Source organism: Poeciliopsis prolifica, unplaced genomic scaffold (assembly GCF_027474105.1).
Source record: "Poeciliopsis prolifica strain line A6 unplaced genomic scaffold, Auburn_PproV2 SCAFFOLD343, whole genome shotgun sequence".
Lineage (NCBI taxonomy): Eukaryota > Metazoa > Chordata > Actinopteri > Cyprinodontiformes > Poeciliidae > Poeciliopsis > Poeciliopsis prolifica.
Window position 1 is genome coordinate 16,504 of NW_026562718.1, and position 17,866 is coordinate 34,369.

The following is a 17,866-nucleotide window of genomic DNA, read 5'->3' on the forward strand; positions in this document are numbered from 1 at the left end:
CTCAAATGTTGCCGTACAGGTTAACATCCTGTAAAGAAAAAATATTTAATTGGTTCGTTATTGCTTAATAAACTTTATGTGCTTGTATTGTACTCTATGAACCGTACAGGAAATATGTTCTTGTAAAACCAAAGGCTTTTGACGAATATTATCAAAAATGTTGAAGTTTGATCTAATAAGAGATCATCGTTTCATAAACAATAAAAGCTCAGAGATTAAGAGTTTAGACTGGAAAGTTGATCATCAGGGAAAATAGTTATTTTTAATGTGTATCAAGAAAAATTGACTGAAACATCCTCTCAACAGCTGTAAATGGTAAAATTCAATGAACAATGCAACTGACCTCTGGTGTGGGCGGCGCATTTCGTCTTTGGTTACTGGATGAGCGAAACAAGATAATTAATAAAGAACCACAATAATCGCAGCAGTCTTTTGAAGCCTGAAATATAGAGTTGTTCTCCTCACTTCTTTGGTGATGGATAATACTGCTTGTTGACTTTTTCTCACAGACGAACACTTCTGCATTATTTCTAGGAGCAAAAACATATTTCACAATATCACATTTTCAGCATTTCTGCTCATTATAAAATATTTTTGAAACCACGGCTGAAAACTTACAAATAACTGACTCTGAGGTCAGTCGAGTTGTTTGGGCGTCTGCAACAATTATACACGTTGTTCTTAGTCTACTTTTAATTTTTTAATCACTTAATGTCTGATATTCTTGTTTGTAATAAACATAAAATTATTACCTTGAAAATCTATTCCAGAAAGAGTTTCTGTAAAAGAAACATTCAAGTAGTAGCAACTTTAACATTGACAATGAGGAGATTTAACAACAGAAAATGTTCCTACCTGGTGATCTGCCAGCCGACTTGACCGTCCTCTGATTGTCTGAAAATAATAGTGTTGCAAACATCAGAACTGAGGATTAAAAGGGCAGAATTTGCTTTTTGTTGATCTTACCGAGAAAACCTTCTCCAAACTGAATTCCTGCACAGAAACATTTGTTAATTTTTAGTATGTGATCAACTGCAGTTTCAAAAAAAGCTTTTTGGTTGTGCACCTTTTTTCTGGCCTTGGAGGTTTCTCTCTATCTCCCTCAAAGTAAGTCCTATAGGTATTAAAATGGTTTTGGATTTACTATTTGCTTGTGCAAAAACAAAAAGAAACTGAGCAAAACGTTTAATTCACCTGGTTAATCTACCCCAAAGAGATCTTTGGTGTATGGGGGATGTTTACATCCCTATGGAAGAACAAGGATGTAAACATCCATTTATCAGTGACACAGTGTTACATTTGAGAGTGAATATGAGTGTAAAGTAGAGCTGTATAAATTTCTAATTCCAAGCATGTAAGATCATTGTTGTTAATTAGTATTAGCGAATAATATTTAATAATACTCATTAATATCTATAATATTTGAATCAAGATGTTTAGATTGAGAGGCAAGACATGTCTCTTAATTTTGTCCTTGAACAGCAAATTGGATTTAAAACAACCCTTACCTTACCTTACCTTACCTTACCTTACCTTACCTTACCTTACCTTACTTTACCTTACCTTACCTTACCTTACCTTACCTTACCTTACCTTACCTTACCTTACCTTACCTTACCTTACCTTACCTTACCTTACCTTACTTTACCTTACCTTACCTTACCTTACCTTACCTTACCTTACCTTACCTTACCTTACCTTACCTTACCTTACCTTACTTACCTTACCTTACCTTACCTTACCTTACCTTACCTTACCTTACCTTACCTTACCTTACCTTACTTTACCTTACCTTACCTTACATTACCCCTAACAACTCATATCAAAACAGAGAGCAAAAGTGCTAAATTAGCACAGCACTTAAAAGTTCTTGGAGTAAAATTCTTGCCTTTTCTCTGGGCAATCGGTGTGCTTTCTGGTAATGAGAAAATTGTAATTTCTTTAGGTCAGCTTCATTTTCTTTAATTGGCCTCATTTTTGAAGGCAAAAAGACATCAGCGCAATACACGCAAAAGCATATATTAGTCGATTTTGAGAGGTTTACTCACCTTTTCCTGTAGAAGAATATGCCAAGCAGCACAGCAAAGAGGATCAGCACTAAGATGACAACAGGAATCACCACAGGGATAGCTTTCTGCATCTGGTACGCCGTAGTTCCTGGAGATGGAGATATAAAATAATCATAATGAGAAAATCTCTCAGTTTCCTGTGTCCAATGCTTTGATAAGAAAAATGATTTGTTGAGTCTAACCCTCTACAATTAATTTGAAAGTCCTGGTTTCATTCTTTCCACGCCAGAAGATGGCGGTACAGTTCAGGTTTCTCTGTCCATCTCCTCCAGCAACCACAAACGTGATGGTGGACGTCGTCTTCCAGACACCTCGTGACATCTCAGTGTCTGAAACCTCGTTGTTGACGTAAGGGACACTCCATGAAAACTTTGGAGGATGTGATGAGCATGAGTGACTGACAGAACAGGAGACATTTACAGTTGAACCAGCATTCACTTGAGCTGGAACTAAACTCATCACTGGTTTCTCTGGAGAAGCTGAGGATTAAAGACAAAGACGTTTGCTATTGCTCAGATTGGAAGAAAATTTATCACAAACAGCATGCGAATGATGTAAAACATTAGTAAGGATTCTTGACCTTTCATGACGATAAAAACGCAGCTGTTGTTAAATCTGTATTTGTTTGTTCCTTTCTCTCCATAGAAACAGAAAGGGCCGTTGTCAAAGGGTTTTATGTCGTCAATCTCCAAAGAGCAGTCTCCTTCATCCAGGTTTCCCAGAATTTTGGTCCGGTCCTTGAACTGGTCCAAAACATCACTGCGGGCATTGTGGTACACCAGACCCCCAGTTTTTTTGTACCAGATGCCACGAGTCAGGGGCTGATCCTCGTCATCCTGGAAACTGCAGGGGATGACCACACAGGACCGAGTCAAGGCATTGAATCTGCGAGGGACGTCAGCAGCCAGGACGCGGAAAGCTGTTGGGGGGGCGAGAGGACCAGTTAAACTTAGAAAGGTGCTGTCAGAAAATACAGGACATTTAATACAAAAGACATGAAAATTATACAGATACACAAAACTGATAGCCTTAAATCTGAAATAATGCACAAAAAGAGAGAAAAATAAGCAGGAAATCAGTGTCTTATGCAAGTTGTCTGGTGTAAGGAAAAAGAAAGGTGAGCTCACTATCTTTCTCGTTCAGTTCTTCTTTAACCTGTACGTATTCTGTAAAAATGAATAAATAAATGAATTTATTTTTGATTAGTAGCTAAGCAATAAACCCAAGTGAAAGCTATAAGTTTAACTGGATTAAAGAAAGCAGTCATTGTTTACTGGCCAACATTTTGAAACTGTAAATCTTCCAGGCGTCTGGTGTCTCAAGTATTGCTCTGCAGATTTAAACACTGAAAATTTTAACTTCAATTCTGAGTTCTAATTTTAATTTGAACTATAGTGGTAAACAATGTGTGTTAGATGTAAAAATTCACTTTTTATCTGAAGAAGTGAGGAGTTTGATGTTTCTCCAGTCAGAAAATGTGCAATGCAGGTCAAAGGTTTCCATTGTCTTCAAGGGAACCAATAAACGTAAGATTGGACTCAGTGGTATACGTATTACTGGATATTTTTTTGAGCTTTTGTAAATGCAGCATGTCTGAAAAGTTCCACTCAATTGTTGGTGTATTTGTCTTGCATTTGTAGGACACAGAACAAATTACACTCTTTGCCACTCCTTCTATTAGCTCTCCTGGAGGTTCAACCATTTTGATTGTTTCAAATGGGCCTAAGCAAAAAATTAAACTTTACTTGTGAAGAAAACTTAAAAATCTCATCAATTTAAACCACAGCATGTATATTTATACTCACATTCAACATGCAGGAGGAGCTCACTTTTGGCACTTTGTCCACCAGGATATCTCACAGTGCACTCCACCTTCTTGTGGTCTTCTTCTACATTCCAAGTTCGTTCTATTGTTCTTTCCCAAATGCCGTCTGACAACAAGGAGTCAATGGTGCGGTCTGTTCCAGGAATGCCATTCAGAGACAGGGCAGGAGGAGCAGAAGAACATGTATATTTCACTTTACAGGTAACCCTGCTTTGAGCTCCCACCTTAGGAACATCAATGATGCTCATTTGGGGTTCTTGTGCCTGGTCTATAGATAAAAATAGAAATATGTTAATGTATGATGATTCCAACTAAAATGTAGATATTTAAAATACTGGTGAAAGAGTGAAAGGAAAAGTTTAACATACATTATTTTAACCTAAACAACAGTTTAACTAGACAGACAAGTTTCTTGCTGCAATGGGAATAACTGCACAAGATATGAATATTTGTCAGATTTATTTTGCTTAATCAAGAAGTTGTTTTCCCAGACATGATTTTGTGCATTAAGTTGTTATGCTGCTCTTGAGAGTTGGTAAATAAAAGAAATGAGTGTGTCTGTTGTGAAGTCAACCAACTGGACCTGAGACGAACAAAGAAGGATTATATATATATATATATATATATATATATATATATATATATATATATATATATATATATATATATAATCCTTCTTTGTTTTTGTAATAGAATCCTTCTTTGTTCCTCTGCCTCCGCAAGGAAGGAGGCAGAGGACTAGTGAGTGTGAGAACCACTGTCCAGGACGAAACAACTAAGATCCATAAATACATCAGGGACAAAGCCTCAACAGATAATGTGCTCAGTGAATGTCTCAGACAACAGGGAACGGAGGTTGAAGTGCCAGAGATACCATCATGGGAGGACAAGCCCCTACATGGGATGTACCACCAGCAAATAACCCAAGTGGCTGATATCAGTAAATCCTACCAATGGCTGGAAAAAGCTGGACTCAAGGACAGCACAGAGGCCCTCATCCTGACCGCCCAGGAACAGGCCCTAAACACCAGAGCAATAGAGGCCCAGATCTACCACACCAGACAAGACCCAAGGTGTAGGTTGTGCAAGGAGGCCCCTGAGACAGTCCAGCACATCACAGCAGGGTGCAAGATACTGGCAGGGAAAGCGTACATGGAACGACATAACCAAGTGGCAGGCATAGTGTACAGAAACATCTGTGCAGAATATGGACTGGAAACCCCGAGATCAAAGTGGGAAACACCCCCAAAGGTGGTGAACACCAGAGCTAAGATCCTGTGGGACTTCCAGATCCAGACAGACAAAATGGTAATGGCGAACCAACCAGACATTGTCGTAGTGGATAAACAACAGAGGAAAGCCGTTGTGGTAGATGTAGCAATACCAAGTGATTGCAACATCAGGAAAAAGGAGCACGAGAAACTGGAGAAATACCAGGGCCTCAGGGAAGAACTGGAGAGGGCCTGGAAGGTGAAGACCACAGTGGTGCCTGTGGTCATCGGGGCCCTCGGGGCAGTAACCCCCAAACTGGAGCAGTGGCTACAACAGATCCCAGGAACAACATCAGACATCTCAGTTAAGAAATGTGCAGTTCTTGGCACAGCCAAGATACTGCGCAGGACCCTCAAGCTCCCAGGCCTCTGGTAGAGGACCCGAGCTCAGAGGATAAGAACCACCCGCGGTGGGTGAGAAGGGAAATTTATTATGTGTGTGTGTGTGTTCTTACCTGAAACCATAATTTTGGTGCTTCTATCCAAAAACGAATGTCCCTGTGAGTGGTAGGAGGTAATTGGGTTGATATCAACCCATGGATAGAGTTTATCCTCATTGTGAGACATATCCAGCCGGTCTATTTTAAGACTACAATTGCGGTCTGACAGAGCCAGTCAAATGTGTTATCCCATTATATCTGCTTAAAATATTTGATTGTCTTTGGTTGAATACGTCTGCGCGTCCATTACTTTGGTACAAGTACCAGACAACTTGGAGGCCACTCGGTTGGGCTTTGCTGTAGGAAAACTTGCAAGGAATGATGATACATGATCCTTTCATTCCCGTTACGCTTCTTGGAGTAGTGAAAGACCAGTCCAGATTGAGCATGTTTCCTGTAAAACACATAAAAACAAAACGATTTTGATTGGCCAGAGTAGTTTAAGCCTAATTTTAACTGATTTGCCCTGGACAGACCATAGATTTCTACATTTGAATGTTGTGTCTGCAATAGTATTATTTGTTGTCTTGGTGGGAAAAATAGTTACATTAACTCCTAAATCGAGACTTACAGGGTTCAAATGCCTAAACTGCAAACACAAAATCCTACCAAATAATTTTGGTCTAGTTTTTACTGCTAGTATCTCAACTTTTTTTTTACTGCTAGTATCTCAACCCCAAATTCCCAGGAATTTGGGGTTGGAAACCAAATACCAGGAATTTGAATTAACTCCCAATCAGGTCTGCAGGAATGGAGACTCATCTAAAACATGCATTGCAGTGATGCTGGATATCAGAGTTGTTACATACATGTGTAGTTTTGCTGTTCTGAAACATGAATTTATTTATTTTTATTTTAACACCAAGCCATTTTCATTGCCTCGTTCCATAATGGGGACTATGTGGCTATTGTTTATTAATAATCAGGTTGTACCCTGACTATGTAATTTTAATATAAATTACTAACTTTGTTAATAATTGCCATTAGCAAAAATTTTTCATAGCCAAATCAGACCAATTGTTGGACAACAATTGCAAAATACAAGAAGAAATGTCAGAGATCCTCCAAGTAGGATGTAATTGTTCACAGAATACATGTTTTGAATCACATCAGTACAAGAAAGCACCAAGAACGGGAAGACATGTTAAATGTGTTCTTCAGTGACCAAAACCACACTGAAGACACAAAAGCAGAAGAGGTGGTAAAACAGTAAGACAATAAGTAAGTTTGAGGAATTGTGGAAAGAGTTTTGCACACAGATGTGTTTGATAAACACAACTATGATATTGAAGTTTATTGATCTATAGCAATACAATGCAAGAGTATAAAATTATTTATTTGGTGCTCTGCCTTTTAAACTTACTAGCTTCACAGTATTCAGGGAAGCTAAATAAGTTGTCAACAATGTCACCCTGGAAATACGGAAAAGCACTGCTCAGGTCCTGCTTTAACCTCATCCGTCTAAAGTCCCTCTAGAGTCAAAAGTCATTTTTTACGTAATTCAGCTGAGTTGCATTCAAACTTTGTGACATTTTCATTTCGTATATCTTCTGGAAAAACCTGCCATTGAGTTCATCCAGACAGAGTATAACAAGCAGTTCTATACCTGAAGTGTGGTTTATTGTCCAACATTTGAGGAATAACTCATCCAGGTGTGGATATGTAGAAAAAAAGATGTTACTAACCAAGTGTACTTTAAACCTTTTTGTGAAGAAGGGCTGAATCCCCTCATTGTATCTCGTGAGATAGATGTTGGCAGACAGTCAGAAGTTCAGGGAATACACAGTTTCTGATGTGACAAAACTTTTAGGGTCTATTTTTCTCTGTTTTAGGAACTGGACAGATGTAGTCCTCACTTACACGCTTCCGGAAATAAGTGGGGTTTGGATTCTATGTTTCTGTATACTCTCTTATTTTCTCTATAGTATTTTGGTTCGATCAGCCCTGAACTCTGCTAAAGTGAGTTGTACTACATACCAAGCAAAATGGTTTATAATAACCTTCCTTTAATTAGGCAAAAATAATAATAAAATAAGGAAATGACAGGTTTAGGGTTTAGACAAACCAGAAAAAATAAACATTATTCCCACAGAACAGTAAATTCATACAGGGTAAACACTAGTTATATAACCCAGTATTGTAAACTAAGATAATATGGCAGCAAATACTATCTACTTTGCAGGCCTGTTAAGATGCTCAGGAATCAGGATTCCCTCCGACTCAACAGTCCAGATATTGACTGTCAACTCAGTACCTTGTTGTCCAACAAATCCAAGCGATACTTCACCCAGTGTCCAGCGAGCCCTCTAAACCATCCAAAAACAGTAGCTCAGGGAAAAAGCAGTTGTGTGGCCTTCATGTGCTCTCCACATCGACGGCTCTCCTTTCCCTCGGTGCCAGAGGTACTCTGAGCGACACGGGCACTCAGAGTGACTATCTGGAGTCAAGGTCCTCGTTAACCAGTCCGGTAACGACCTTCTGTAACGTTTTAAGTGCTACTCTAACAGTCACAGCTGCTTACAAAAGTCCTTTGTAGCAACAGCTTTGCTCTAACTTTAGAGTGAATATACAACCAAGAAAACTAACACACAGTTAGACAGTTTCTAGCCAAAACTTGACTATGTACTGGTAGCTTGCATAACTTCTCTTGAAGACAAGTTTTACTCACTTCTAGAAACTTCTTAAAACAACGGCTCCTCCTGTGCTATCCCTTCTCTCGCTCTTGCTTACTGTTCTCTCTCTCTTTCTGCTCCTTAAGGTCTGAATGATAATCAGATCATTAAAAAAATATTAGGAAAAGTGGTGTTTCTTGTAGATATAACATTAGGCTTTATGATTTTCTTTTCTCTTAGTCTTGGTACCCCACCTAAAACTTTGTTTTGTTTTTAGGGAAGAACTCTTCTGAATCCAGGACATTATTGGGCCTTTGTAGATTTCCCAGGATGTTTTAGCCATCGCACTGTCCCACAAAGCTGCCATCATTCATGTATCCCTGGGTTACATTCCCAATATTGTTTCCCCAACTTCCTCCCTCTCTTGTGGCACACTCATGCACACTGGAAGAAAAAGTGCTTCCTGTGTGCCCCTTGTGCACACAGGACTGCAGGTGCCCCTCATGAACATGCATGAGGGGCATGCTGTGCATGAGTGTGCCCCGCGTGAACACTGGACTGCATGCGGGGTCCTCCTATTTACAATGAGGACCCTGAACCCGGTTCTTCTGGTTCCCAGGAGACACTCTGAGATTCTTCAGTACAAAAGGTCCACACACACAGACACAGGCACTCATGCCTCCAGTGTGCATGTGCCGGAGCATGCATGTGCATGAGTGTGCACCTCATGCACACTCATGCTCCAGTGTGCATGAGGGGCTCCAGTGTGCCCATCATGCAGTTATGTGTCCCCATCTTGGTGCCTGCACGTTGGCGTTTACCCCAACGTGCAGGCACTCCAGAAAGGGTGGCACACTCATCATGCTCCAGTATGCATGTGCCCCTCATGCACATGCATGTGTGCACACTCATCAGGGGCTCCAGTGTGCTCCTCATGCACACTGGAGTGCATGAGGTTCAGGGTTCTGACCGTTGTCTGTCCTTATGGGCCAAACAACAGTTCAGATTACCCACCCTTTTTGGTACGGGGTACTGGAGTGTGCCTCTCAGGGGTATTCATTTGTTCTACTGGGGTCTGCAACGGGGCAATGTCAGTGAGACATGGAGGGATGTGGTTGGGAGGAATGGCCCTGCTGATCTAAACTCCAGTGGTGAACTGTTGCTGGACTTCTGTGTTTGTCATGGATTGTCCTGTGCATGGCTGTTTGTCCTGTCTCTCTCTTAATTGAGCAGGATCCATTGAAATATCTTTTTAAATAATTCTTATTTTCTTAACCTCCTCCCAAAAAGCCCTGGTTTTTGCATTGCCATAAGCAATGTAATAGTTCCCCTTTCTCCATCATGCATACACAAATATAGAAAGTTGGGGTTACATTTATTCAGTTTTATAGCTGCATTTAGATACAAGTTCACACAATAGTTCCTAAACTTTGAAGTGCATATGAAAACAGGACTAACAATAACAAGAATAGCAGAAACTTTTTGATAATGTGCAACTAAGTAGCACAACTTTGTCAAAATGTACATAACGTGCATATTGAACTGTAAATATATAACAGGAAATGTACAATCCAGTGTGTCGGTGTAGAGAAAGCGCTCTGCAGTAATAACGGAAATGTTTTTATCAAACATGTCTAAAAAACTGTGCAATAACTGCATGTAAATGCCAGTAGGGAAGTAAACATTTCTTGATTTTGTTTAGAGCAGTGATTTGATTGACTAATTTAACAAGATAATTTTTTTTCGTACCTTAATTTTTAAAATGCTTTAAATGAATTTAAAAGAGGCAGAAATGAATTGTGGGCAGGTTCTGTGGAGCATTCTGATGTCACATAAGCTGACTTGTCATCAGGCGCTTTTGGAACTTTTGTCAATAAGAGCCGAGTTCCTACAGGAATTCATCCATTTGAAGAGTTAGACGTCGGATAGATTACTTCAAAAAATTCAAGAAATTGAACTGAGCTTCAGTTTTTCGAGTAAGTATTTATTTAGAAATTAGTGAAGCAAAGAAAAAAATGACATTTTGTGCCAGTTTTTTGAAGGAAGTGTGCAGCAATGTTGAAAAAAAGTTGAGCAAGACAAGTTGTTAGTAATCAGTTTTTTTTAGCTCAACATCAAATTGTTTAATTTGAGTAACTTTTTGATGTAAACATTAAACGTCTCATTTGTGTTTTAGTACCTTTTTTTTATTTACGCGAACTTCACTGAGTATTGAAACAGCAGAAAAATATTAAGGAGTTCTACATGCAAAATAATGTTTTTCTTTAATTTTTATGGATGGTTGGTGATTTTCACACATGAAATGATTAATTTGATTTGATAGGTAACTAAATGATGTTCTGATCAACATTAAATGAAGTTTTTGATATATTACATCTTTAAATTTACAGTGTTTACGAGGAAAATGACTTTTACTGTAGAGTTGTGTTGGTACATTTTGGACATGCTTTGCACCAAAATGTACCACTTTTGCATGTCTTTGGTTTTTTACAGTCATGCTTAGAAGAAGTGAACGTTTGAGAAACAACGGATACTATGATATGGATGGACAACCTGTTATTTCATACAGGGAGGCGCCAATCAGGTAGATCAAATCAGCAATTTTCATTAAGTCATATGTTTTATGCAGTCATCTGCGGATCAGTGTACATTTTAACTCACTTGTATATTTTTCATCTAGGGCCATAAGGAGGCGCTTAACAGGTCGTCCTGAAAACCACCCTGCAGTCACATTTAGAGAGAGGTCACATTATTCTGGTGACAATGTGATTGACAGAGAAAGACAGATGATGATGACTCTGTTGCAGGGTGGTTTTGATATATCAGTCTTTGTCTTTCTCATCTTCGTCACTTTTGGTAAATAATCTCCTACAAACAGTCAATTTGGAAGTGTCACAGAAAGTCTGTATTTTTAAATTTTTTCTCACTGTTGTCTTCTGCTCATGTTCATCAGGATGTATTTGCTGTATTATTTCCTTCCACTCACGATCTTCACAGTTGTCTCTCACAACTCTAACAGACATGGTAGGCTTTCTCTTCCTAATCTTAACACTGATTTAATTATCATGATCAAACATGAGAACAAGCTGTTAATTTTTATGTTGTGCACAGGTTACGATCTTTGGACGCAAGGATCAAAGACATCTCTCCAACCTGGAGCTCTTGGAGCAGAAGGTTGACTACCTTCTGCCACAAGCAGACCTGTGGCCCAACTTTGCTCTGGAGTCTCAAGGCGAGCCATTACAAATAAGATCATCAACTAGATTTCAAATTTCAGTATTAAAATTTTCTAACTCACATTATTTCTGTTTTTGTGTTTTGTGTACAGGAGCAAATATTTTACACAAGATGACCTCAGAGGCTTATGACATCAATAAAGAAGTTGGAAGGTTTGGGAAATTGTTCAAGAGACCTCCTATTGGCCCAGGCATTGTTATTAAGGTTTGAATGATGATCAGATCATTAAAAAAATAAAAGTGGTGTTTCTTGGTGATATATTATTAGGCTTTATGATTTACTTTTCTCTTAGTCTTGGTACCCCACTTAAATTTTGTTCTCTGTTTTCAGGGAAAAAATCGTCTGCAACCTGGAAAATGCTGGGCCTTTCCAGGTTTCCAGGGACGTTTGGGCGTCTCACTTTCACACCCAGCCACCATCAGACATGTGTCCCTGGGTCACATTGCTAAGACTGTGTCCCCAACGTCCTCTGTCTCTAGTGCTCCCAAAGAATTTTCTGTATATGTAAGTCAAATAAAATGAGTGTCAAAAGTGTAATATAGATATAGCCACGTATAGTATATATTAAGTATACATTCAAAAGGTGATAGCATTGATTCCATATGACATTGCTTGATCTCATTCTAAACCATGCAAACTTTCTGTCTGCACTAATGAATTTTCTGTTTATCTCAGGATGTGATATGTTTTCTGATACACCGACTAACTTTCACATATGTTGAAAGAACAAGATAATGAACTGAATTTTTATCTAATTTTGTCTCAGGGAAAGAAGAATTTAGAAGATGAGGAAACTCATTTGGGAACTTTCCAATACGATGAAGATGGAGACCAAATACAGACCTTCAAACTTCCTGTAAATATGTCAAATTAATGTTTTATTAACCAAATACAGTTCTCTCAGAAGACCAGACTTACCTACCCTGTTATAAATATTGATATATTGAAATGATGATCATATATTCTAACATACAATCATAAGGTTCTTCACTGGGTATTACTAGCATTCAATTTAAAAACATACTTTGAATAAAGTACCGTATTATTGTTTCATTCAAAAGGCTTCAATGAAAAACTCTACTTAAACCATAAAAATGTATGTTAATCTTGCACTTTTAGAGTAGTGGTAACTGATAAAAAGCATTGAAAAATTAATCAATTAGTTAAGTTGTCTAGAAATAGTGCCTAAATGTAATGCAGCCACATTAAGCTTTGTTATTGAACCATAACTATTCCAAAACACAGAGATACAAAGTGTTTAACTTGAACAAATGGAAAAAACTGTAGATTTATTTGGCCATCTATTAAGGAGGAAAATATTGTTGTCTTGGCATAAATCTCGTTGAAACTTTTATTACATCACGGTAACAAAATACAAAAAGTCAACCTCTTATTATTAAGATGTGGGAGATTCTTCAATCAACACGGAGACTCGGATTTCTTTTACTGAACATTTCTGTTCAGTTTTTATTGAGGAGAAAACAGTGACAGCTGATCACAGCTGTTTGTTACCTAGCAACCAAAATCAACAGAAGCAAGACAGTGACGAAATACAGAACCACATCCGGTTTAGCATTCTTCAAAATAAAAGACTTCCTCTATTCAAATAAATCATGCCTCGCACTTAAATATATTTCACTGTAGCTTTTGTAATTATTTACAATCATGTTAATTTAAATAAATAATAATCATCACGTAAATTATGCTCAACATACAATTGTAAGGAAGTCACTTAAAATGCAAATTGTACTTAACAAATAAATAAAAATGTAAAAAAGTCATAACACTTTTCACAAAACAATAATTTTTATTGTCTCTGTATAACAAACAACAAAATCCCAGTGTTACTACAAAACATTTTGTTTTCTGGTTAGCAAGATATCAGTATAATTACCTCGCTATCTTGAGATAAACTATGCAAAATGTATTTACAGCAAGGAAAGTTGAACTAGGCTTCCATCAGACAGACCTCCTTTGTTTCTATCATCTATTTGCAACTATGGATTATCAATCTAACCTCCCTAATTTATATCTCTCTTGCTTACAGGCCGATAAAGTTGGTTCCTTCCGTCATGTGACTCTAAAGGTGAACAGCAACTGGGGTCATCCGGACTACACCTGCCTCTATAACTTTAGAGTGCATGGAGAAATTGCAAAATGACGAGGAGAAATGGATGACATATGGAGAAAACTATTTTTTTACCCTTTGATATATCTCTTTTGTATATGTTTACACAATTAATTTTAATTCCTCACAAAAAGTCCTCACAGTCAACCGTAAGTAGCACAATGGCACAGTTAGTAGCACTGTTACCTTTCAGAAAGAGGTTCAGACGTAATAAAAGTGGGATTTGTGGGTTTTCTCCGGGTGCTCCGGCTTCCTCCCTCAGACATTTTAAAATTGGCACGTGTGGGTTCTCTCTGGAAGCTCCGGCTTCCTCCCACAGAAATAATAAAAGTAGGATTTGTGGGTTCTCTCTGGGTGCTCCGGCTTCCTCCCACAGAAATAATAAAAGTAGGATTTGTGGGTTCTCTCTGGGTGCTCCGGCTTCCTCCCACAGAAATAATAAAAGTAGGATTTGTGGGTCTCTCTGGGTGCTCCGGCTTCCTCCCACAATAAAACTTTAGCTGTTCGGTTAATTGGTCTGCCCAAAATCTCCTCAGCTGTGAGTATGTGCTGCATGGTTGACAACATAACGACATAAACTTTATGATAACATTAACATATTCAAACACAAACTTATACTCTTAATCAAATTAAAGATTGTCTGTCCAGGATATGGGAATACAGCAACATGATTTTGTAGATAATGATGCACTAACACAATTCTTTAAGTTCTTTCACAAATATTGAAGTTTAACTTTGTTTCATGTTATTCTTTTGGGACTGATTCCAGTGAGAGGTAGTTTACTGCTACAGGTTCAGACTATTTTCTGTTAATATCTATTGTATAGACTTTCCCAGATCTACCTTTTGTAACATGTGTATTGTAAACTAATATTGTAATTGAATCTGTCTTTCTTTCAGAAGGTTTGTTGACAGTTTTGTGTTTGTGTGTTTTTTATTTTTGCCCTCTTGAAGCCAGCCAGCCTCGGCAGATGGCTGCTCATCCTGAGCCTGGTTCTGCTGGAGGTTTCTTCCTTTTAAAGGGAGTTTTCCTCTCCACTGTTGCCTTGTGCTTGCTCAGGATGGGGGATCCCTTGGATTAAACATCCATCGCGATCTGGTGTGACCCCTCCGCAGAATCGCCACCTTAACGTGGTGGAGGGGTTTGAGTATCCCCATGACCCAGATGGAGATTTTGTCTTGGGGTTCAGCCAATAGTGAGGCTTCCCAGGGCAGGCTGCCATTGGGGAGGGATCAGACTAAGAGCGATTCAAGGTTTTCAATGAAGGGCTACCAAAGGAATCAGGTATTTCTAGGACACAGACAGTTATCCCAAGTACGGTTTTGACGGAAGTTTCTCCTATAAAAAGTCAGTAATCTTCTTCACTGATAAAAATGACAATGAATTCACTGTACTCCAATGCCCTCCTGTGACTGCTAATTGTGCTTCCATTAAGGTACCAGAATGTGAGGGTCCTAAAGTCACATGGGGACTTTGGTCTATTTGACCCAAGGGCTTCTGTTCCACATGGCCAACGAGTGAGCAGTGTGAGACAAGTGGAGATTTGAGACAGACACACAGGCATGGAAGGTTCTGGCTCAATACTTGGAGAGGAGCCACTCACCCACACTTGAAGGAGGTCCACACCTTGGAGGAGTTGCCTACACCTGAAGGGGCCAATGGGTCCATGTTTGAAGAAAAACTGCACACGACAGAGGGCCAGAAGGAGGCGTGCACATGTCAGTTCAGTGGTTCCAGGTATATGCCAACATGCCTGGGCTTCTGTCTACATGTCTGGGATGGTGCCCACATACTCTTGATTTGTGTTTTAAAAATAAAGGCCTCTAAAGTGCTTCAAATGGTTACTGGTGTTGTATCCACTCATTCTTCTTTGATGGCCTTTGTGCCCGTAACACTCCAAGTCAGTAAATCTCAATCCTTTAAAGAACATTTGGGATGCTGTGAGGTGGAATATTTGTATCATCAACATGGAGCCAACAAATATGCAGCAATTCATCATCTGCCAAAGATACAACTATACTATTTTACAGACCTTCCAACCTACACACAACAGAATGTGAGAAACTGCAACATTGCATGGCATGTGCAGGGTTTGTCTTCAGAAAACGTTCTAAGACTAGGGGTTGGGGCACCATAGCTGTTGACAGGAAACATAAGATATTACTGTGTAATTGAGTTACTTGAAGACAATACTTAAACCCAAAACTATAGAATCCAAAAAAAAAAAAAAACAATTAAAAAAAATGTCAGTGATTTGCAATTCTGTTAAATCCAAATTAAGTCATGTCGTCGATCCAAGAGCACAATATAATGCTGATCACATTTAGAACTGGCCTGAAGATACAAAGCTGGCATGTTTACTTAGTAAGAGTTCAAAGAACAATATTTATAATTAGACTGTTTTGTTACCTCAACCACAATCTGGTGCTGTCAGTTAAATCTTTGAGTTTTAGCTCTGTTTGTTCACAAACACATCTTAGTAAACTACGATTTTAAGTGACTCTTCGGGCCAATTAAACTGGGGATGGAGAGGGCAGTTTGGAGGGAGTGTCACATGACACAATTTTCCATTTCCTGCCATCATTTTCCTCTTATGACAATCTTAGAATGTTCTGACCTATTCTGTGTTGTGTTGGGACAACTCCGACATAAAATCGGGGATAGTCAACATTGTCTTGGCCCTTTTATCGTAGCCAGTCACTGGGAATGAGAACGCAGCCTGTTGACTGTTACAGGTAGCCAATCAGAAAGTGTGGTGTCGTAAGCACAGAGTAAATGTTTTACTCATTTCAGCAGTCATCCACTAAGATGTTTCAGCATTTATTAAAACGGAGCAAATGTCTGTAAAATATTTCACATTTCAATCACATTGACTCATTTATTATTTCAAAATAGCAACATTTAGTATCAAAAGAGCAATGAATGCAAAATGTCATCTTTTTTTGTTTTTATTCATAAGCTTTTTTGTTTTTTATTTACTAAGCAACAAAAACAGTAAAGAAATATTAAGGATATCGCTAATTACCAAATTTTGTTTGGTTTTTGTTACCCATGTTTTTAGGTTTATTATGAATGAGCTGAAGTGAAGCAGAATAAAGTTGTCAAATGAATTATGAATGGAGTTTATTTGAGGTCATCACCTTGGAGGCCTAGCCCTGCAATATAGATGTTTGTTTTTCTTCTTCTCCCTGGTTGACCCAAGTAATATAAGAATTTTCTATGTTCTTTGATAAATTGTATGTTTCATGCTCAATTTATACATTTTCAACACATTTTAAGCACAACCGGAAGTTGAGTGATGTATGTTGATTGAATCATGGACAACAGAAGACTGAGTATTGTATGCTAATTGATACAGGAGACTAAGTACTGTATGCTAATTGATCATGCTCTGAGCTCATGGTCAAGTCGTGGGCAGGGAAGTAGCATTCTGATTGGCTAACCCGTCAGGAAGAGGGGAAATGGCCATTCCCTTCTTTCATTCGAGTTTGTTTTGGTAATGAGTATAAAAGGCAGAAAAGTCCCATTGTTCAGTAGAGTCAGAGTAGAGTACGGACGCCCAATTTTTACCGCTGCACCATTGAGAGCATCCTCACCAACTGCATCACAGTTTGGTATGGGAACTGCTCTGTCTCCGACCGGAAGGCGCTGCAGAGGGTGGTGAAAACTGCGCAGTGTAACTTTCTCTAGAGAGATAAAAAAAAGACAAATCTTCAAGACGTGACTGCCTGCGAGTGGTCCCTCAGCTCCACCAGCACTCCGCAGAATTCTTTATTACATTTTGTGTGTGTGTGTGTGTGTGTGTGTGTGTGATCGTATAGGTTAAATCGAACAGTTAACAATTTCTTAAAATCAAAACAAAACATTCTCATTTCAAAATAACTTCAACAAAACCAACAGTAAAATAACTGCCATCGCAGCCAACAGTTAACAGTTATAACTTTTGGAAAACATTTCTATATATATTTTTTATACATGTATACATATGTTTTTATAACCAGAACCCACCTAGAGTGATAAAAAAAGACAAATCTTCAAGACGTGACTGCCTGCGAGTGGTCCCTCAGCTGAAAAACAACAGATATAGTTAGCGTCATGACTGTTTGGTCAGCCAGCAACACCAACTGACGCAGCTCTCACACATAGGGCCATATTTTTCCAGCCCAACCACGACAAAACGTCATAATTTATATTTATGAATGTCAGTTGTTATTATAGTATTTTGTTAAGTACTGAACCAGAAAAATATGACCCCAAGTAAAAAAATAATGAAGAGCTGCGCC

The 17,866-nt window shown here is 38.6% G+C and overlaps 2 protein-coding genes across 2 annotated transcripts; one reads left to right on the forward strand and one right to left on the reverse strand.

Moving 5' to 3' along the window:
- Window positions 1-1,203: 1,203 nt before the first annotated feature.
- On the reverse strand, window positions 1,204-5,760 carry LOC129357933 (sialic acid-binding Ig-like lectin 12). Its single transcript, XM_055026858.1, has 6 exons — window positions 5,621-5,760; window positions 3,875-4,162; window positions 2,650-2,988; window positions 2,252-2,548; window positions 2,049-2,157; window positions 1,204-1,246 (listed from the first exon to the last, which is right to left on the reverse strand). The coding sequence occupies exons 1-6, from the start codon at window positions 5,730-5,732 to the stop codon at window positions 1,204-1,206; spliced, it is 1,188 nt and encodes a 395-aa protein (XP_054882833.1). The 5' UTR covers window positions 5,733-5,760.
- A 4,349-nt stretch (window positions 5,761-10,109) lies between these two features.
- Window positions 10,110-14,037, forward strand: LOC129357932 (SUN domain-containing protein 3-like). The gene is made up of 9 exons (XM_055026857.1): window positions 10,110-10,193; window positions 10,711-10,801; window positions 10,898-11,073; window positions 11,171-11,241; window positions 11,329-11,449; window positions 11,546-11,658; window positions 11,785-11,958; window positions 12,221-12,310; window positions 13,502-14,037. The coding sequence occupies exons 2-9, from the start codon at window positions 10,713-10,715 to the stop codon at window positions 13,613-13,615; spliced, it is 948 nt and encodes a 315-aa protein (XP_054882832.1). The 5' UTR covers window positions 10,110-10,193; window positions 10,711-10,712; the 3' UTR covers window positions 13,616-14,037.
- Window positions 14,038-17,866: the final 3,829 nt, after the last annotated feature.

What these genes read in the sequence shown, in the direction of transcription:
- LOC129357933 (XM_055026858.1), bottom strand. Translation starts at nt 5,732, where the DNA reads ATGTCTCACAATGAGGATAAACTCTATCCATGGGTTGATATCAACCCA. An exon ending in GCTCCTCCTGCATGTTGAAT is followed by an intron (nt 2,989 to 3,874) that starts GTGAGTATAAAT and finishes CCCCCCCAACAG; the next exon opens with CTTTCCGCGTCCTGGCTGCT. An exon ending in CGTTTTTATCGTCATGAAAG is followed by an intron (nt 2,549 to 2,649) that starts GTCAAGAATCCT and finishes TTTAATCCTCAG; the next exon opens with CTTCTCCAGAGAAACCAGTG.
- LOC129357932 (XM_055026857.1), top strand. Translation starts at nt 10,713, where the DNA reads ATGCTTAGAAGAAGTGAACGTTTGAGAAACAACGGATACTATGATATG. An exon ending in GCCCAGGCATTGTTATTAAG is followed by an intron (nt 11,659 to 11,784) that starts GTTTGAATGATG and finishes CTCTGTTTTCAG; the next exon opens with GGAAAAAATCGTCTGCAACC. An exon ending in CCAAAGAATTTTCTGTATAT is followed by an intron (nt 11,959 to 12,220) that starts GTAAGTCAAATA and finishes ATTTTGTCTCAG; the next exon opens with GGAAAGAAGAATTTAGAAGA.